The 22,269-nt window shown below is 47.5% G+C and overlaps 1 protein-coding gene across 4 annotated transcripts in view; it reads right to left on the bottom strand.

Annotated features, from left to right (window-relative positions):
* Window positions 1–22,269, bottom strand: part of TSHZ2 (teashirt zinc finger homeobox 2) — a 430,136-nt gene that overhangs the window by 152,261 nt on the left and 255,606 nt on the right. For 3 of the 4 annotated variants that reach the window (XM_035728807.1, XM_035728806.1, XM_035728808.1), the window contains one exon: window positions 17,194–22,246. In XM_035728807.1, the coding sequence (XP_035584700.1) occupies window positions 19,179–21,920 (2,742 nt within the window). In that variant the 5' untranslated portion in view covers window positions 21,921–22,246 and the 3' untranslated portion in view covers window positions 17,194–19,178. Of the gene's footprint in view, window positions 1–17,193; window positions 22,247–22,269 lie in introns of those variants that run through there. The other variant, XM_027621602.2, reaches the window with a different exon arrangement.

The raw sequence follows: 22,269 nt of genomic DNA, 5'->3' as shown, positions 1-22,269 counted from the left end.
CCCCCGCCCCTTTTTTTTGGCAATTTGATAACACAAAACACTTACTTGGGGGCCACAGGGGGAAACAAACTGAGACAGATAAAAAATGTTTTGTGTTCATCCAAGCACAACTATGTTAATGCGTATTATCCCATTAATGCGCATCAACATCGGGAATCGGCTTCACCAATGCAAGCAAGAAGCATACACTTATCATCATTTGATAACATGTTTAATGACAGATTGACGGGAGATTTGCAAATGTGAACTGGCATCAGTGTTGCTAACTTCAGCTTCTGCCGCCGCCTCTGCTATGCCAGCATATTTATGTGCATAATTTGATTTCTCAGCCACACTGTTAGTACATTTTTAATATTAACTATGCACGAACAGACAGCCGAACTTAAGTTGCACTGATGGTTGGAGTTCATTAGATTGAAAAAGATGGGCATGCATGACTAAGATGGAGGTGGCAGTCCAACATCCAAGAAGCACCTCGGAACAGACACACTCCATTCTCAACACGCCCCAGCTACTTGCCTCGTTGTTGAAGTGGCAGAGCTCTTGTGAATGAAGGAAGGAGTGGAAGGAGAAGGAGGGAGCCCTGACCTGGGCAGCTGGGCCAGGAACTCGAGCCGGAGCCCCTGCGATGGCCACACGCATGTTGGGTTTCCCTCCGCCCCCTCTGTTCACTCCAAACCCATCACAACGCTACACTCACACCCATTGCTTCATAAGGAGCAGGGGAGAGCTGGCTGCTATTCGTGCCCCAAGAACCCAGGCCAGGAGCAGCTGCTCAGGAAACTTTTTGAAGTGGGAGCAGGGTGAATCATAGCGATCTTGGGGAGGCGCGCCCACCTGCGATCGCATTTTGCTCCTATTGCATAACACTTGCGTGACCTAGGCCAGGGAGTGCACCTTGCTACCTTTCCATTTCTTCATCTGTAAAATGGGCACAGGGATATCACCTACTCCGCGGGGGGTTTGAGCTTAAAGAAGCTAAAGGAGAAAAGTGCTAAGCCCAGCATTTGGTACAAAGAGAGCTCACAATATATGTTCATTCTTATTATTTTATTTCTGCTTTTTTTTGGGAGGGGGTAATTTAAAAAAAGTGTAGAAGGTTGCTCCCCAGGCCCTAGAGTCAAACAAATCTGGGGTTTCAACCCCAGCTCCACGAAGTCAAGGCTGTGAGGTGATGGTGAAATGACTTAAATTTTGTGGACTTTGGATACCTTGTTGGCAAAATGGGGTGATCCCAGGACACATCTGGCATTGCTGGAGGAAAGGATAGAATGAGATGGCGTATAAAGGGTCTAAAAGGCCTTGGACCCAGTATGCACTAGGCAAGCCTTAGCCTTTATTTTCTTCGGGCATCAGGACAGTGCTAAATGTTCTGGCACTGCTAGGGGAGTCTATCAAAAATACATTCAAGTTTTGGTTCTGCTGCTTCCTAACTGTATGATAACCTTCGTAACACTCAGTTTCCCCCCCCTACAAAATGGGGACCCATCATGGAACCTACCTCCGGGGATTAGGGGAGGATGAAATCAGAGAGCACTGTTAGCGTGCTCATTCGACGTTAACTCACTGTTACTGAAGTCTGTGTCTTTGGGGCTTCAGTGGTGCCTGGCACATAATAAGTGCTCAATAAATATGTGTTGCTTGAACAAGTGAGAGAGATCACTATGGCTATTAGGCAAGGCCCAGGTGAGTCCTGGGACAGATTTGTCCAGGGCACAGGGCAAAAGGCCTCCAGAAGTCTGTGGCTAAGCTCAGTGAGTAACCCAAACAGCACAAGAATACACAGAGTAGGCTTTTGAGAACCATCAGAGATACAGACAAACAGCTTTCCAATGAAGGAGAGGCAACTAGCATTGGTTGAGCACCTACTATGTGCATCATGCTAGGAGCCTCCTTATCTTTTTCTCATTTAACCTTCATCACAGATGACTTGTAGTGGGATATTATTAATCCCATTTTAGAGATATAGAAATTGAGGTTTGACTATTAGCTGAGTCTGGAAGGTAGAACAGCGGCTCCAAGAGAGAGAACGCTCACTTCATATTTGCCGACTGGACCTCCGAGGGGTCGGTAACCTGCTGATGGGGACACAACTTGCAAGTGCCTGAGTTTGGACTGGAGCTCAGTTTTGGCACTGAGCCCCATGTACTTTCTAGCTGCCCCTTTCAGGTGGGAGACCAGAAGGAATAAATGCAAAATCGTTAACCGGCCGCTGTGTGCACTGCTCTTCGCGTGTGAAGGTGGCATTTCTGTGTTGAGGCAGGCGAGTCACGTCATTTGCCTGCTGTAACAAGGGAGCTTTGAGGGACTCATCCCCACTCTCAGATGGGGTGAGAACGTGGACACAGGGAAGCCCATCTGAAGAGAGCACTGTAGTGATGCCTTTGAGTCCCTTATACTATATTGTTGCACCTCGCTCCTGCCTTCTGCGTGTTTTCCCTTCTGACAGGCACAGGAGCAACTCTCTTCCGTGGGTGGCCCATGGCTACCGGGGATGCCCAGACTGCACCTGCTGGGTGCCTGAAGTGCCTTTAAGCTGGTGCCCCGTCTGGGATGGCGCTTCACCAATGACGGACTGAGGTCAGAGGACCAGAGCCCAAACCCTGCCTCCAGAGGGGTCAAACTCAGAGGCACAGTGAACAGTGAGCCTGGGGCTTTTCCCGAAATCACACCCCTGCCTGGCTTTCTGCCCTCCTCTTATTGGTTTCCTCCGGGAGCACATTCCTAAGAAATGACTTGTCAGAGTCTTCATACCAGGGTCTGCTTCTGGAACCTGCACCTGGGATGCCATCCTATTAGACCAGAGTCTGGCAAACTGCAGCTCCCGGGGCCAATACAGCCCTCCACCTGTTTCTGTAAACAAAATTTTATTGGTGCTCAGTTGCATTTACTCATTTATGTGTCATCTGTGGTCGCTTTTGTGGTGGAATGTCAGAGTCAAGTAGTTGCGATATATACTACATGTCCCACAAAGCCTCAAATATTCACTCTCTGGTCCTTTGTGCCTGTACATAGTATAGCTGAGTGCTGTGCTAGATAAAGCTTTGAGCACATGGAGCTCTTTCCCACCTCAGGAACCTGGCATGTGCTGTTCCTTCTGCCTGGTGTTCTCCTTCCTTGACTCGGTGGATGACCAATTGCTTCTCACTTTTTAGGTCTCAGCTAAAATGTCCCTTGCTCAGAAGGGCCTTCCCCGCCCACCCACCTAAAGTAGTCTTCAGCTTCTCTATCCCGTTGCCCTGTATTCTTAGCACTCATGGCACTGAAATGACTGCCTTTGTTTATTGGTTGTGGTTCCCTCCAATGTCACCAACTAGCATGTGGGCTCCACGAGGGGTAGAGACTTTCTCCGTCTTGCTCATTTCTGGATCCTTGCGCCTGTACATAGTACAGACTCAAAAATATCTGTTGACTGAATGTTGAGAAAGAGTGTAAAACCCTTCAGAAGGCTGCATTCATACTGACTGGGGCTAGAAGTCAGGTGCTGCCTTATGATGGTGCTGGGTAATCTGATCCTCATTTTGAATCCGTACTCCTGAAGAAATGGGAATATATTTCATACTCAAGCTGCATTAGTGCCTAGACATTTGTTGTGTCTGGTATTAATTTGCTTGTTTTGCCACATTATGTAATGGGAGATCACTTTATGTTATAAGCTATAATTTTTGAATTTTATGATATATATTGACCTGCTTTGAGAACCTGGCTATAAAGAGCCTTGCTGTCAAGGGGTCAAGAAAAAGTTATGCTGTGTTAATGGTTTTAATTAATGCATTAATTTCACAAAGTTTTTCGTGGGGGCTTAATATGTGTAGGGCCCATCTGAGATGTTCAAGGAACTTCCTAGTAAGCACATTCACATGCATATACATCTGTGATTCATTCTGCACACGGAAGCCAGAATCATCTTTAGAAATGCCAATTGCATCATGCCATTACCAGTGTATGGGATTTAAATACCCCCAGTGAACTTAGAATAATCTAAACTCATCACCATGGCCTGCACACTTGAGCCAGTGCTAAATAGTCAAACTTCTTTCTCTCTGAGCTCACAGAGTTCCAGCAACACTGATCTGCTTTCTTTTTCCCTCAGTGCACCCAGCTTTTACTTGCCTCAGGACCTTTGCACTTGCTGACCCTGTCTCAAATCCTCTTTTCACTCATTTCAGGACTGGCTCCCTCAGTCCTTCATGTTTCAGATGTCACCCCTCAGAGAGATATTCTGGGAGCACCCAAAGTAAATTAACACTGTTGCTACCCAGGCCCTAAGTACTTTGTTTATTTCCTTCATGGGATCTGAAATGATCTTGTTTATGAAGTTGCTTTCTTGTTTCTTGTCTTTCTCCTTCTATAAGATCTTCAAGGGAGGAAAATGTCAATCTGTTCAGTGCTATGTCCATGGAGCCTAGCACAGTGCTGAGACATAAGGAAATGCACAAGTGAATAACATACTATGAGATAGTTGTAAATCTAATAAAGGAAATAAAAGAGGGTGATGGGAAAGAGACATTTGAGAGGGCTGGATGGCTTTTGATCAGGGCTTGGCAAACTGTGGCCTTCAGGCCAAATCTAACACATCACCTGTTTCTGTAGGGCCCACAAACTAGAATCGTGTTCACATTTTTAAATGCTTGAAAGAGTCAAAAGAAGAAGGCTTTTGGGAGGGGGCCTGAGTGGCTCAGTCAGTTGAGTGTCTGACTCTTGATTTCGGCAACGGTCATGATCGTAAGGTCATGGGATTGAGCCCTGAGTGGGGTTCCACACTCAGCAGGGGGTCTGCTTGAGATGATCTCTCTCCCTCTCCCTCTGCCCTTCCCCCTGTTCACGCTCTCTCTCTCTCTCTCTCAAATAAATATTGAATAAAAATGCTTTTTTATGACACATGAAAACTATATGAAATTCGAATGTCAGTGTCTATCGATAAAGTTTTATTAGAATATAGCCACACGCATTCATTCACACATCACCCAGTACTGCTTTCATGTTCCAATGACAGATTGAGTCGTTGTGACAGGGATTGTGTGGCTCTGACCCAGAAAATATTTACTCTTGGGCCCTTCACAGGAACGTTTGATGATTCCTGATTCAGATAGATTTTCAGGGAAGAGTCCTTGAAGAAGATGACGTTTAAGTTGAGATTTAAATAATGAGAATGGTTAATCTAAAGATCAGAAAGATGATATTTGAAGTCCCTCAGGTAGAAAAAACACTCATTAAATGGTAGCTCTTCTCATTGTACCATGAGCTTCGAATTAGGACTTTTAATCTGGCAGTCGTGGGCTGGGCACACTGGTGCAGGGTAGTTACGGAGAGTCCTGGCAAGAGATAGGGTGTGCTTCAATGGACTGACCTGCTGTAGAGACAGAGGTGGAGCAGGTGAAGTGGTAGAAATATTATGGAGGTCCAGTAAAAAAATTAATGATGAAATGGATGGTGGTGGGAAAGAGGGGGGTCCACCGATCCTAAGCTGGGGTGCCAGGGGACTAATGGAACCACTCTCTGTCATGCAGAATCAGAAAAATTAGTAGGTGTCTGGAGAGTGAACGGATGGCCTAGGTCAAGTTTGACCAAGATGAGTTGGATTTAGGGTCATCCCTGCCCCCACCCCAAATCTCCACTGATATCACACCCCCTCGGGACATACGAATCTCAGCCCAAGTTGTAATGTGCTGAGCCTCCCCAACGCTTCCAGGAGTGTGCATCTGAGCCAGGCTGAGGAGGCAGCATCCCGTCTTCCCAGCGGGAAGACTTTGCTTTGAGTATTGCGACCCCACAGGCCAACTCAACTCTGTCTCCATTGGTGGCACTCTTGGGAAACAGACACTCTATTGAAACCCCTAACCTGTGGGATATAACCCTGGTGCTGGTCCAGGTGATCTGGCTGTTCCTCTGAAAATGAAGACAAAACAGGGGAAATCTGAGCTGAACGACCAGGAAAGACCAAGTTCCAAAGATGTATGGCTTTTGAATCCAGGATTCATCTGTGCATGAAACCAACCCTATCCTTAGATGAACTGACAAATTCCCTGGTTTACTAAATTAAGCTTGATTTGGTTTGCAGTCAATTATAAATAACAGATTGTGATAAACACAATTTAGAGTTAGCATGCTGATCATTTTTAACTATTGCCTCCAAAATAATTTGGCACCTCATCTTTTCAGAGTTAAGGAAGATATTAAAAACTAAGTCAAGAGGAGGACCTATTCCCTTGACCGCCAATCAAGGGTCTTGAGATGGGAAACTCCTCCTGATACAGTAGAAACAACTGAATTGATATTGTGTATCTCTTTATTAAGTGATCTCAGCGGAGTCCTATAGAATCCTGGACCACCTCCTGCTTTCCTGGAATTTGGTTCTCTCCTCTGGTTGCTTCTCGTCAGCTTCTGCTCTCTACCCTGTAAGGGACAATCTAGATGTCTCACCTTCTTGGTCTGACTTGATTTTGTACATTACACTAGGACCTTTCTTAGGGTTCATTCTACTTCTTCACACAGGACAGAGTGTCAGACAGGCTCAATGACTGAATTAAAGCTAATAAAAGCAAACCTTTCTTTAGAGCACTCACAACATTCCAGGTACTGTGCTTAAAGCAGTGGGTCTCAAAACACGGTCCCTGGACCAGCATTCTGTTATCATCTGGGAATTTGTTAGAAATTCCAATTATCTGGCCCCACCCAAGATAGACTGAATCTGACGCTCTGGGGAATGGGTTCAGCCATCTGGGTTTTAACAAACCCTCCAGATGATTCTCAAGTTTGGGAAAAACCATTGGCTTAGAGTATTTATCTGGATCGTCTCCTGCAATCCTGTCTCTCGAGCCCTGAGGCAGGACAGTTACTCCCATTTTATAGATAAAGAAACTGCATCTTAGAGACTTAATCTCGGGGGGAAACAAACTGGGGGTTACTGGAATGGAGGGGGGTGGGAGGGATGGGGTAGTTGGGTGATGGACATTGGGGAGGGTATATGCTATGGTGAGCGCACTGTGAAATGTGTAAGACTGATGAATCACAGGCCTGTACCCCTGAAACAGATAATACATTATGTTAATTAAAAAAAAAAAAAAAGAAACTGCATCTTAGCGAGACTAAGCATTTGCTTTTACTGCTAGGGAACAGTGGAATGTGGATTCAAAGCCACACACCTCTCCAGAGCTCTCCAGTGAGGGTGGACATAGCACCCGTGCTTGGCTCGTATTCCAGCTATCTGGCAGAAATGCTATCTGAAATTCACATGTCCTACTGCCTTTTTGATTATTTCTAGGGAGCCTTAGGACCACTTCTCAACCTCCAAGAAACGTTCCACTTAAAAAAAAAAGGCTCCAAGAAAAAGAAAAGGTAGCCACAGAAGAGAATCCCAGCTTCAGACAAAACACAAGTCAGGTCCACTGGGGTCCCAGGGATTGCTCAGGGCACCGAGGAATTTGTGATCATCAGCTTGCAACCTCCTCTCTTGAAAATCACCTTCCGCTTTCCGAGTTCCCTTTCTCATGCACTGCATTTCTCCCCAGCTAAAACCATGTGGTTACAGATGCCACTTTGCTCGCAGTGATTTATAAGCAATCGCTAATGTTCGGTTATAATTCCCCATTTCAGATGCGAAAATGGCTCATCATATTCACCACAAGGGCCTCTCTACAATGATATATAATTTAAAAATTAACACAAGGACAGAGGAGACTCTGCATTTTTGAACTAGGAACTTAGAGACTCAGAGGTTACAACTTGATAAGGTGAGCTCAAGGAATTAGATGAGTCATTAAAGCAAATGCCTCTGTTCCATGTTTCCATGACTTTAGAGCTTTTCTAACATCTTCCAGCTCACTTGCACTTGTCAAAGTGCAAGCCCACAAATGGTCTATTTATATTAGGGTATTTTCCCCCATTGTTACGAACATTCTCTAATTCTTGACATAGACTTTTCCGATTTAAACCATGCTGTCGGAAAGCAAGCAGCAAAGCAGAAGAAAATCAATGCTTGATCTCCAGCAAGGGCCAAACAGACCTGAACAGCACAACCAAAAAGAGCCAATGGTGCTTCTCCAGAAGAACCTGTCGCTGTATTTACAGCATCACTGGCTCTGGGTGGAGATGGACCCAGAGGACTTTGGATGGTCGGACATGCAGCATGCCCATCTCCAGAGAAGGGGATGGTGACAGTGACAGACACAGGGGGAAAACAAGGCAGGGACAGAGAAAGTGAGCTGGTGTAAGAGGGAAAGATAATGTAGTGATTTTGCACATGTAACGCACGAGATCCTTTGGTGCTTGTATTGGTTCAACCACTCATGGCCTTGTGATCAAGCCATTTCCTAGTCTGCTCCAGCATCAAGTGGTTGCAATTATGGATTGCAAATTTATTGACATTTGACATCCACATCAGCCTTCCTCTGATCAACAGAACTCTCTGCCGCCAAACTGAATAATTACAGAAGATTTCAGCAGTCATGGGGATGCCAAAAAGGTCATTAAATCATCTTGAAAAAAACAATGTGTTCCTCCATTTCATCTTGCCAGTAAATCTTCCGTTGGAGTTGGGACCACCTAGGGTTGATGCTCAGAGAGGGGCGGGGGCCTGAATTACAGAATGAAGAGAGGAATTAAATTAGGATTGAAAAATAGGAAGGCACGCACAGCAGGGACCTCTTGTTTTATACTTCATAATTTCTGGAGAAGCATGAAGATCGTGGCTTACTTTTATCACGAAATGGATTCTCCTTGGGAAACAGGCAGTAATGGCTCACTTAGGAGTTGGGGGCGTTCCAGGGGAGATTCAGGAAGAGCAGTTGTATCTAGAAACCCACCCCGGGTGGGCCCCACCGTATGAAGCCAAATTTGTCCTAATGCTCCGCATGACTTTGCTGCTTGATAGTCCTCCTTTCTAGGCAAGCATGGCTGTGAAGGGCCTGGAAGCCCCCCGAGGCCACTTGTTCCTCTCCATGCTCCTTGCCTTCACTGCCTCCAGATCACCCCTGTCTTTCCCTTCACCGCCTCACTGGCCTCCTCCTTTGCCCTTGACCGCGTTCATCCACTCTACACTCCATAACCACAGTGGTCTTCTGAAGGATAAAGTGGATCATGCCCTTGCCCTCGTAAACCCCTTCAGTGGCTTCTCACTGGGCTTGGGGTGGGCGGCGGGAGCAAGTCTAAAGTTCTTGGGATGTTGTACAAAGCCCCGACTTGCCTCATGTCCTCACCTCACCCCGACCGCACCCCTACCCCCTCCAACCCCAGCCCTCGACACTGGCCTTTCCCTGAATCAGATGCACCAACCCTTCTCCTGTTTTCCCGCCTGGGATGTTCTGCCCTCAATTTGTCGCATGACCAGCTCCTTCTCAATCTCCTCGTTTTCCTTCCCTGACCCCTCCCCCCATTTAAAGTAGGTGGCCTGTCATCGTCCCTCACACTACACTGTATTCCCTTGGCAGCCCCCATGTTCTCAGAAATGGTTACTTTTATTTATGTGCTCCCAAATGTGAGCTGTTAGTATTATCATCAGTGTGTGTCCTCTGATTAGAGTGTAAGACCTGGTTTCCTTTCTTTTGGGGGTGTAGCCCAGCACTTAGGACAGAGCCTGGCTCAGGGCAGCTTCTCCAAGAGCATGAATTAAAGGACAACTGAATGAAGGTCTCTGATCCTCCTGGTGCTGAGAATGCAGAACCGCTTGACTCTTTCACCTGAAGGCATCTATGGACTCTGCTCCCATGGGCGAGCATACCTCAAAAAAAAGGCATTTCTTAACCCTCATGGCAATTTTAGTCCTCTGGGCAAATCATTTGACCGTGGGCTGGGAATGCTTCTCACTTTCTCGCGCTTTGCTGGGCTGCACAGAGCCTGAAGATTCCTTCCTTTGGGGCTTCTGTTATGTGCTGTGCTCTGTGCTAAGGGTTCCACCTGCTTTATCTATTCGGTCTGCCTGACTGATGAGTGACACAGGCACTACTGTGATTTCACACATGGGGCATGTCACAGGAAGTTATGATCACTTCCTAGGTACTGTCTCTCCCTTCCTCCCTCGCTCCCTCCCTTCCTTCCAATATTTATAGAGTCTGAGCATGGGATGCTAATCAGATGCAGGCCCTGACCTCCTGGACCTTAGAGGTGGACGCCATGTTCACCTCCAAGGACGAGTCTGCTGCTGCACTACTTCCAAGCCCTCCACAGTCAACTTCATGGAAATGATGTTTGACTATTTCAATAAAGCAAACCTATATTGAACATCTGTCTCCATGAGGCTCAAAAGATAAGTATATATGCTCGATTAGGAGCCATCAGGTATATCCACCAGCTTCTCTGCTTGATCAGCATTCCTTCTATGCCAACTTCTCCTCCAGACACAGCTCCAGTCACACTGAACAACGGGCATTTTCTGGAATGAACCCCCTGCTCGACCTTACTTATGAGGCTTCCTCTTGCCATTCCTTTTGCCCTGGTGCCCTCCCCCCTTCCCACCTGCTAGTGCCTCTTCTCATTCCGGATGCAGCCTAGCCCTCTGCTGATTGGGTCAGACATCCTCGGGCCCTCTCAGCTCCCGCGCGCTCCGTACTCTCCCTGCGATAGGATGGTGCCGAGCTCAGTGTAAGCCCGGCTGGTGTCCTGTCCTTCCGTGATGGACTGGCAGCGTTCTGAGGGCAGAGTCCATCTCTGTGTTGGGCACCCCTTGCATGGGCCACTGTCCCCAACGCGTAATGTCTACTGTGTGATGCATGCTTTCCCATCTGTCTTTCCCCAACGGGCGTTCCCGAGACACAAAGTGTGACTTGGTTGCAGCACATTATAACTGTGGCTGTTGATATTAGAATTAAAATCCTCAGACACGTCAACCCACCCTTCATTCTAGGGCTGCTGTATTTTAACAATTTTAAGAGTAGCTCTCTTCAGTGGATCATTTCTATGTGCCTGTAGTGTACCAGGAAGACACTTGGCAGGTTTTCTTTAATTTTGTCCTTATAACACTATGTGAAGCCAGCCCTCCTGCGGCCACTTGACAGAAGAGGCAGCCAAGGGTCAGAGAAGTGACGTGACCTGCCCTCGGTCTCTCAGCTAGGAAGTAGAGATGCGGCCCCAGGGCCCAGGCGTCAGTGGCTCCAGAGCCCACGTACCTCCCCCTGAGTTTAGCTGCGCCATGATCCCCTCGTGGGATTTGGAGGCATCAGGAAGTCCTGTCTCCTTTGTGACAGGCCTTCCCTCCACTCCAGCTTCCTCTCACTTTCCGTTCTTACATTTCTGGGATGATGAGGTCCTGATTGGTCCTCTGACTTCTAAGCCAGAGCAAACACTACCCAATAGGGACCCATCTCTATGGTTACTGTACACCAGAGAATCCACAGGAAGGCGGCACCGGGTTGCGGGGGGGAGTGGACGCTGCAGCAAATATGGGGGGGGGGGATGAGGGAGTCATAAACAATTAAACATGACAAAATCCTCTGGTGAACAAAAATAGAATTATTTGACTGTGAAATCGAGTAATGTAGCATTGAAAATAACATAACCTGAAACATCATTTTTTTCTCCATAGATGAAAAAAATACCAGATAAAACCAGGCGTGGTGAAGGTGCCAATTTGCTGGAGGGCCTGAGACGGAGAAAGTTGTCTATGTCAAAGATTTGGGCTTTCAGGATATTGAAACATCTCTTTTTTTTTTTTGACCCCTCCACTTCTCTCCCCTGCTAGTAACTTGGGGATGGGTTCCCACCTCACAGTTTGGTGCAGTGCCCCGATAGAATTTAACCCTGGGGATACCAGAAAGGCGCTGGGAGAAGTTTTGGCAGAAATTCTGGCTTGAGGTAAATCATTCATTTGCCCACCCTTGACTTCCAGCTCTACCACATACGATCTTGGGGATCACCTCACTTGTCCGAGGGCTCGTTTCCTCACCCGTAAGCTGGGTGTCATTATCATTCTTTCTTTGGAGATTTTTGGGGTAAGGTTGAGTGAGGTCATACGTGTAGACAACCCTAGTACAAGTGCTGGACTACCATAAATGTGCAATAAATGTTAATTCTCTGTTGGTATCGATCACGGCAAGGACAGAAGTGGTAATGGACGCTGCCAGGCACTGTTTTCTTACCACAACTAATCAACATCATCCCCATCATTATCTGCATTGAGACTCCAAAGCAGACCTTCCTAAGCATGGTACAGCCACTGGTGACTTTGGACTGTAGCAAGTGGAATTTTTCAAGGTAGCTGGGGGGCAGAGAGAAAAAGCAGAAACCAGAGGGAAAGAAATGCAGGTTAATGCTATATTCCATCCTTTCTCAGGGGCACTCAAACATCCTCCCAGATACTTCCATGCCTCCTGCCGCCCCCCAAATGCCCAGAGCTGATTTAATTAAATCTGTCCTCCTAGCCTCTCCCGATTTCTTCAAATAAAATGGCACAATCCACCCCACATCTTAATCTAAGCCTTCAGCAAACAGAAGGGGATTTTTTTTTTTTTTTGAGGCAGGTGATCAAGGTGGGGAATCAAGAGGAGGGTGAAATTCAGTGAGCACCCGCTTTGTGGGCCAGATCCAGGGCTGAGCTCTGCCCATACACTATTTTAGCTAATCCGTACTGCAAACTGGAAGAAGAGGAAAGGACCTGCATTTACTGCCATCCGGTCTCTGCCAGTCTTGCTCATCAACCTGAGCATGGATTTTTTTTGTACGTTTTCACAGCATCCCTAGCAGATGACCCCCAAAGGAATGCCCTCCATGCCTAAACATAGGCTATGCCTCCTGCAAGTAAAAACAAAAACAATAGGAAAAACAAATAAAAAGACCAAAGAAATAAAGACCATTCCAGAAAAAAACAACCACCAGCACTTTCCACAGAGCCCTGGCTTTCTGGGCTTTGTGGGGGGGGGGGCACGTGTTTTCAACAGTAGCACAAAGTTCTCCAAAGCCCCCAAAGGGGACATGCGCCTTGAACTCCTGGCAGCCCCCCTTTTCCCCGCCCAGTGAGCCTCATGTAACATTTACACTGGATTTAATGGGAGAACATGACATGCGCTGATTTTCACCGAACTCCTGTTCTTTCAGGGGAAGAGTCGGGAAAGTCAGCAGCTGCACACCACATCCTCTTCTATTTCGGTACCCCTAACGTGATCTCCGTGGCCCACATATCATTTAACAAACTGCCCTGCGATTCTTGCAGGGTGTGGCGTCAAGACTGATTTAAAATCCCCGCATTGCTAAAACTGCATTGTTCTTCATCAAGTTGAGTCATTTTTATGTGAAGTGTCAAGCTCTCTAACAAATAATCCCTGCCAGACAAATCAAGTTCCTCGTCTTAGAGCTGTGGCTAAATAGTTTATAGCTTTAATCTGCTCACCGAGGTGTGCAGTCTATGACAGTAATTATAAATGCAAGGAGAAATTATAGCTGAATGCTTTAACTGCATTAGGAGCCGTTTGATGAACAATCATGAGTGCCTGCTCCGTTCTAACAATAGAGGGCAAGTTAGTGTCAGTGCATTAGAGAGATTTCAGTTCTGCATGGCTTTTCCTCCCATTTACCACAGAATGTCACTTGTCTCCTATAAAGTAGAAAAAAAGCACCGTGGAAAGCTTTAAACTTGATAGTTAAAGAAAAAAAGACAAAGAGAGAAATGCAGGGGAAACTGTTTATCATTATGACTTTTTTTTTCCCCCACCTGTTTTGTTTGGTGGCTGGTTCGGTTTCAAATTAGTTCGTTGAAGGTAGCTGCTTGTTTACTTACTAGGGGCCTTAAAAAAAAAAAATCCCTCCTCAAGCCGTTTCCGTGAAATCTTTATAGAGAAAGATTTCTTTAAATGAAGGGGCGAGTTCAGAATCGGCCAGGCAGAAGCTCCAGCAACTGCCTGTGTCCTCCCTACCGCCCCCCCGCCCCGCCCCGCGAGGTCCTGCTCTCCATCTGTATCTACCTAAGCTAATGATACAATTCAGCTCTTTATTTTCCCCTCCTCACTTTCGCGGAAAGACGTTTTTAATTTAGCTGAAGAATTACACAAATGTATTTTAAAGACATAAATCCATATAAAAAATATGAGCTAATTAAAACATTGCACTCCCTGTCGCTCATGGATTTTCAATTTAGCGAAAGAAAAAAGAATTGCATCTGGTTAAATGAAAAGATGATACTGATGGCAGATTGGAGTAAATGAAAAATAATGTTACTCTATATTAAAGCACCAAATTATACACGTCAGGATTGAGATTTCGAAGGCTCCCAATGAGGGGGACAGTGCAACAGAGAGGGGGACCGGCGATGCGCGAGGGAGGTAAGCCAGATCGCTTGCATAAAATGGAAACATTAAAACAGATGACACATATGTTTCTCGCTGTGTTGGAAATAAGCGAGTCTCATAGCTGACCCTGTTTCTGAATTCTCATTTTGTTTCCCCCAAATGAGAGTCAGGATGAGGATCAAAAAAATAAAAATCTGGTACATGTATATTTTCGCTGGAATTCGGGTCATTCCTTGGTTAGCTGCTATATGGTAAATGTCTAATTGCCTGACTGGACAAGGACATCACAGTCAGGAGAGCAAGGATGCTTTGCTTCACGCTGCGGGCCAGTCCCAGGCCCCCAAGTTTCAATATTCGGTTTGCAGCTGGAGCCTCTGAGAAGCTCAGGGGAGCTCTTGCCTATCTCCAGCTCATGTGCCACAGTTATCGCCCTTCTCTGGGCTGTTAGATGTCCACGTGGCCATGGGTAGCACCTAGAAACCATCAGGCAAGGTGGTGGAGAGGCAGAAGAAGATGATGAGTGCGGAGCAGTCCTGGGCTCGAGTTCATCTCTACACAGGCTGTATGCTTGTGGACAAATCACGAGGTCCTCAGAGCTTGTTGCAAGATCAGAATGGCATGAATCACCCTGCCTGGCTGGTGGAAGAAGCCAATAAGTGGGAGTTTTGCTGTCAGTTTCTATCATTATGATCAAATAGCAAGCTGAGGTTTCCAGCTTGGGGAGAACCTGGGAAGAACCCACAGGTTCTACACACTTCAGGTGAGGCTGAAGAACGTTGGTAGAAGCCCGTGGGGATTGTGGAGGACTAACTTTTCCTGTGAACCTACTAGTTGCCAGGCTTTCTGAAAAAAGAGTTGCACAGGCTTATTTAATTCTCACAAATTTTCTGTGAGGGGAGAACCGTGTCCCCATTTTATAGACACAGAGGTGGGCCATATCTTAGGGAGAGTGGATGAGTTAGGATTTGCACCCAAGCCCGAGAGCCTGGGCGGCCAGAGGAAGCTCTAACATCACAGGTCCCCGAAACCATCATTCCCCTCCTGAGCATCCCCCTTGGGGATCAGGCAGGTGCCCCTCTTGTGTGCTCCATTCAATGTTTACCCCAGAGCCACCCATCTGCGTGTCTACCGCGAGCCTGAAAGGCAGACTCTTGTTCTGGTCACTGGTTTATTCCCCGGGATCAGCGCAGTGTGTGGCCTGGAGTGATAGCCTCTGGATAGGTGATAATGAATGAGCGAGGTTATGAGATTGTAGGAATTCATGGCAGAGAATCTCTCTGCCTTCTTTTCCTCCCCTGTTACACGGTTGAATCAACCCCTACCTTATAGGGCTGTTTGTGAGAATAAAGTGGAATAATGTTTGTAAAGCGCTTGCCGCAGGGCTAGCACGTTTGGCTATTATAAACAGCATGTCTGCTGGTTCACCATTACATATCCATTGCTGAGTAGAGGCTGGCGTGTAGTAAAAGCAAAACCGATGTTTGTTGTAAGATGAAAGAAATGCAGGGAGGGGAAAAAGGAAGAAGGGAGGAAGGGAGGGAGGGAGGGAGGGAGGGAGGGAGGAATATTCATTTAATGGATGAATGAAAGGGTGACGCTTCTTATAGACATTAATTAATCCAGCCCATTTTGCCTTTTCCAGAATGCCATATAATCCATGTTGTTAGGGTTTCTAGATTTAGCGAATAAAAATACAGAATGCCCAGTAAAATTTGAATCTCAGATGAACAATGAATACCTTTTGTTTTAGTAAAAATATGGCCCTTGCAATGTTTGGGACATGCTTATTCTAAAAACTTATTTGTTGTGTATCCGAAATTCAGATTTAACTGGGCACCCTATATTTTATTTGGCAAGTTTACATGCTGTTCACCCTGAACATGTGTTTTTGTCGAATCCCCCACAACAAAGGTGGCAGCTTCTTGGACTAGAATTCATTCTTGCCCCCGATTTCAAGGCTAGGTGTGCTATAAAACTTGTACACTGTATTACACGGTAATGACTATAATTTCAAGTCCTTGTGCATTTTAGACTCATTGATTTGCTCTTTGTTTAACTTCTATTATTCAAGAGCATGTGGTTTTTAAAGGTATATGCAGATACTTATTGAAATCGTTTTAGATTACTTCTGTCCTAAAATAGGGATGCACATTTAACATTATCTAATTAATTTTTAATGAAAAGTTGCCTTTAATATTTGGCAGAGCATTTTTCAGGATTTAAGACCTACCTAAGAAAGAAAAGGAAATTCAGGCCAAAATTTGCGTCTCAGAGAGAACATAGATATAGCACAGCTCCCAAATTTTCCATAAAATCTTGACCATGCTTTCTAAAACATCATGTCATTTTGTACAATTTGTGCTATCATGCATACCGACTAAAATTAGAGTTCCAGATAACAGCGATCTCATTTTGTGATCATTTAAAAAACAGAGCTGCATAATTCTAAGCAGTGGGCAAGGTACTGCACGGATGTTGTTCTATGGGAGGACCTCGAGGGTGAAGGAATTCTTCCCTACGTGGCCAGAGGATCAGAAAACCACCTCTGTGCAAATGTGGGAGCTAGTCAGGCAGATTGTAATATCCTTAGTATTAACACAAACACACCATGCACACGTACCATTTTTTTTGTGTACACACAACACACGTATACTCCTATGGTTTTGAATGAGTCTTAAATACTCAAACTTGTTTTTCTGTAATCCTATTTCAGGGGCACAGCATCACGGTGTTTATCTAAGAATGGAGCTTTGGTTTCATATAATGACAGCTCTGTGATGTGGTGCTTCAGAGGTCCAAATCAGAAATATTTATTTTGTACACATGCAGAGGGATGAGAAACAAGCTATCCTATCTACGTATTTAACAGATTTGCTAAGTGCCTTTTGTGTAAGTTTTCCAAAATGATCAGTTTACCTTTGCTTCTTTAGAACAGACATGTACATTTCAGACTTTTAACTAAGGCTTTCTTTTTCTCCCATCGTTCTATTTATGTATCGCAATGTTTTGGCAGTGATATTTTTTTTCAAAGAATGATTACAAACCTAACAGGTGGAAAATTGGTCTTTATTGTAGCACAAATAAACATTACCTATTTGTCCTCTTCACCATGGTTTGGACCTACCACTATGGGATTGGAAACATCTCTCTTCTCTCTGAGTATTCTGTATATATCCACCTTTTTTTTTTCAAGGACCAGAAAAGTATAATAGCAAGTTACATAAGATATAAAATGTTATATAGCAAATAAATAGAATGTTGCCAAGCCCCAAGCTCACTTATAGATTCAATAGATGAGTTTTGGCTTTTCTTTCAATGGTGTGAGCTGAACAAATCATGCTTGGAAAGCAAGAGATGAATCTGCTAGTAACACATTTTAATTATCATGATAAAAACATGCAAACAAAACAACAGTCTTCATTTGGGCCCACGGAACCATTAGAGTTATAGTATGGGATGCCCCCTTCATCGGAAGCTCTTAGATCTTCTCAGTAAGGGGACGGTCCCAGATTTTCACCCTTTATTTCATCTTGACCATCCTCACACTTGGCAAATCTCCCTACCTGACCACGAGGCGAGCCCAAAGCTACACCACCTAAGTACCCTTCCTCCGCCTGGAGCTCAGCTATTGCTCAGACCTCGATGTGAAAGTCTCCTATTCAGGAACAAATGCTCTGACAGTACGGGGTGGTGAGGGCTTCTATGTTGTCACTGACTGTTGATACTCTTATTGTGAAGTAACCAAAAGACCGAATCGGTCACCTAGCATGGCATTAACTGGACTTGCCAGTGCTGAAGCTTTAAGTCAGGTCAGGTCCCCATTGCGGGTGGGACCTGAGGTGGAGGACAGCTTGGGTACGTATAGGGGTCCCTAGCACGTAGGGGGTATCATGCTGAGGAGGAGAGAGAAGGAAGCAGACAAAATACAAAAAAAAAAAAAAAAAAAAAAAGGAGATGAAAGGATTGCGTGAAGACCCAGTCTGGGAAACATTTGAAAGCGGCGGGTGTGGCAAAGCCTGCCAAGGTATTTGACCCTGGTCTCTGTCCTCTTTCCTGGAGGTGACATAGAGAGTCTGGGCACCAGTGACTATACAAGGCACAGAACTTCTCTGATACATGATGCAAATGATCTTGAAGCTGAAGTGGGACCGACCTCATGCCCATTGACGATGGGTGTTCAGAAAGTCATCTGTTTCTTTAGGCAAAGTAAACTCTCAAGGGCATGCAGCGCATTTATCTTGGTTAAAGGTGAACGCTGATATTAGCCTATCCTAAAGCAAACCAGAGGACGAGAGAAGAAAATAAGCTTCCTCTCTTTTCACCTCAATGTTCTGCAGAGAATATTTTCCTGCCATCTGACTACAGGGCAGATGCTCTCTCCTAGCAAACCTACTGGAGGCAAGAAAGAGAGGAACGGAAGGGGAAGGTAGCATTTGCCCCGAAAGGAAGCTGCAAAAAGCATTAATTACAAGTAATAATAATAAAGTTCACGAGCTGATTAAGAAATCTCTGCATAGTGGCTGCCCCCAGAAACTCTACACTCTTCGTTCTGCTGCTCACCCTTCACTCACTTTCTAAGTCATTAGCGTCGCTATGGGAAGGTGAGGGGTGAACCGGGGCAGTGACGAAGTCCATACGTATTAATTAAAAGAGGCGTAGCCTTGGCTGGACCTTCAGAGTTGGGCCCTGGGTCAGTAAGGGGGTCACATACCACGAAGCGGTAATCTGTGAACTCCATCTCTCTGAACCCATTTCATTCTATCCACCAACTCTCACCGGGAGACATTGAGATGGTTAGGACTTATCATGTTCTAGTCTCTCATACAAATAAGTCCTATGCCAGCAGGCTACTGTCCTCTTGGTACTGAGAGACATGAGCTGCCTCTAAATGGACCCATCTCCCATCAAGAAGCTCCTCACAAGGCTACTGTCCCATCACCTGGGAGCAAACCCATACCTGCAGAGCTATTCTTCATCCACGTCTGTTACAAACTGTGAATGGTGTTCGGGTGACTTGCTGTGCGTTTTGCTTAGGTGGAGTTTTACTGCATGTTTGCTCACAAATGTCCGACAGCACAACTTACACTTGAATTTAGAGTCTGTGTCCTCTTCACCAGCTATTGTTTCCGGAGACCTCTGAGCCGATGACACCCGGGAGATCTCTTGTTCCGCCTTGCTTTGCTGTTCCACGGCCATGCGGGTCATGTCCTTCATTTGGAAACCTAGGTGGGACTCTAAGTGACTGATGTAAGTTGAAGGGGTTCTAAACTGGGAGGCACAGTCACTGCAATAAAAGATAGGGTGTCCTTTGTCCATGTTTTTCAGAAACTTTGTCCCGCCCGTCTTCCTAAGTTGGTACTTGACGTTTGCCAGCCAGTGGCTGATGGTGGTCATCGAGAGCCCTGTGAACTTGGAGATCTGCATTCTCTCTTGAGGGCCCAGGTCGGACAGCAGGTACTTGCCCTCCGACGTCTGGAAGAGGCTTGAGGCGAACTGTGCCTGCAAGATCAGGAGGTGCTGAGGGTTCCAGTTGGACTGCCTACCTTTCCTTTTATGCAAAGTCGAGACCTCGCTGGAGACATCCTCGAAGCGCCTGACGTCCATTTCCAGCTTCATGGGGGCGCCCCGTGAGGAAACGGCGGGCTTCGGCGTGGTGGCTTTGGGGAGGACCTTGACCATGTCAGCGATGTCAGACAGAGCGTGCTTCTGAGGCGGGGACGTGCAGGACTGTGCTTGCGAGGACTCGGCTTTCTTGCTCTTGGACTTGGTCAGGTCGATGGGCTGATCGTTGCTCTCAAACAGGTAGCGCCTGGACACGGGGGCCGGCCGCGTGGGGGCGGGACTCAAGCCCGGCTTGTCCAAGACGCTGAGATTGGACTTGTGGAACCTCGAAATTGTGCTTGAGCTCGGGCTGGAGCAGGAAGGGGAGCGCAGGGGTTCCGTGGCCTTGCCCAGATGATTGTTGAGGACGGACTGCAGGGCGCTGAGCGGGTTGATGCACGGCAGGGCCGGCGCCCGCGTGGGGAGGGCGCACCCGTTGCTGAGAGAGGGCGCGGGCTCCAGGGGCGCGCGTTTCTCGGGCTCGCCTCCCTCCTCTGCCAGCCTGGCCTCCTCCTTCAGGAGGCAAGGCTCGGCCTTCTGGGATTCGGAAGGGGTTTCGCTTTTGGAGAAAGCGTCCCCCTCACTGTGGCTGAAAGGCGATGCCTCCTCCCGGGGGCTTTCTTTCCCGCAATCCTTGGCGGCCTCCTCTTTGTCGTCGGGCTCCTTCTTCACGTGGGTGTATGGGGCCAGGTTGGCGGGCACCGAGACCAGCGGCATCACTTTCCACTTGGGTGCAATTGGCCTCAGCTTGTTGGTGAGGTTAGGTCGAATCTGCAGGACCTGGGATCCCATGGGCAAAGCAGGCTTGGTGCCCTCCGACAGCTGGTAGGCTGCGTGGATGCTGGGGTACGCGCTCCAGCTGGGAGCCCCGTTCTGGGCCTTGTTGATGGCTGTGGTGACGGTGTTTTCCAATGACTTCAAAATGTCCCCTCCGCCCTTGGAGCCGTCCTCCAAATCCTCCTCCCTTAGATACTGGTATTTTATAGTGGGGTCTAAAGGCTTTTGCAGAGGGTCCTCATACTCCTCCCGCTTCATGCCTTTCTCATCCTTGCTGCTCTCCTCCGGTTTTTCCTTCCTGCCCTCTTTCTTCAGCTCGGTGGTAGAGGCCGCGCCATCGGAAGCCGAGTTCCCAGACAGCTTGGGAGCCAGCGAGTCACTGCTCGGGGCGTCTGACAGCGACTGCATCTTCTCCACGGCCAGTGGGTCCAACACCAGCTGCTTCCCCTTCTTGGAGGCTGAGCTGGTGACCTTGAGGAAGTGGCCCGTGACCATCATGTGGGTGGTGAGCTGCTGCAGTGTGTCGTGGGAGCTCCCGCACTCCATGCACTTGAGGATCTGGGACTTGCAGGCCTCGAACTGCCAGGTGTAGCTCGCGCCGTTCTGGTAGCCGTAGCGGTTGTTGGAGGACAGCGGCAGGCCGGCGGGCTTCTGGGAAGAGAAGGGATCTGCCAGCGAGCCCGTGGTCGAATCGGGGGAGCACGGTCGGTTGATGTCGAAGACGCGTTTCTTGGCCGGAGCGACCATTTTCGAGGAAATGGTTGGGACTGGCTCCTTCAAAGGCACTTTTTGGTAATGTTTTGTTTTTATCATGTGGACGCTCAGATCTTGGAGGGAATCGAAGGAGTCGCCACAGAACATGCACTTGAGAACCTTCTGAGCGTCCTCCTTGTCCATGTCCTGGAAAGCCCTCTTCCGGGGCTTCGAGTAGCTGGCGGGGCGCAGCTTGTCCTTCTTGTGGTTGTCATCTTGGTAGTGGCCCGTTTCGTTCATGTGCACGGTCAGCTCGACCAGGGTGTCGTAGGCGGCGCTGCACTGTCGGCAGCGGAACCTGCTGGCCCCGGTGAACACGGTCCCGCACATCTTGGTGCTCTGCCGGTACAGCTGCACCGAGCTGAACAGGCTGGGCTTCCCCACGGATCGGGAAGGCAAGTTCTGCTGGAGGCTTTTGGACAGCGCGTCTTGGTGCCAGTCGAAATCAGTCTTGCTGCTGCCATTGCGGGTGTCACAATTCCGCCGCTCGCTGCTGGACAGCTTGAAGCCGAGGCCCAGGCCCGACCAGTAGGAATCCGACAGGATGTTGGCGTAGACAGCGGTCATTTTATCCATGCAGTTGTGGCTTTCCCCGGGCAGCTTTGGGTGCACGCTGGCTTTCTGGTCCGGGGCATCCCGACCGCAGACGCTCTTGGCGTCTGAGACCTGGTCACTGGCATCGCTCAGCAGAGACTCATTCTCCGCGTCCTGATTGGACAAGTGGCTTCCGGGAGAGTTCTGGTAGCTGAAGCAGCCCTTCTGCTCTGGGCCCGTTTCTAGCTCCTCATCTGTCCCTGGGTCATTGCTGCCCTGAAGCTGAGCTACTGAACCCCCGTCCTCCTCTTCCTCCTCTTCTTCTTTTATGGCCTCCTGTTCCTTCAGCTGTTCCTCCTGGGCGTAGCCTGCCAGGGAAGAAGAAGAGACG

Source organism: Zalophus californianus, chromosome 8 (assembly GCF_009762305.2).
Source record: "Zalophus californianus isolate mZalCal1 chromosome 8, mZalCal1.pri.v2, whole genome shotgun sequence".
NCBI lineage: Eukaryota > Metazoa > Chordata > Mammalia > Carnivora > Otariidae > Zalophus > Zalophus californianus.
The sequence above is the reverse complement of the archived record's forward strand: the minus strand, read 5'-3'. Positions and strand labels throughout refer to the sequence as shown.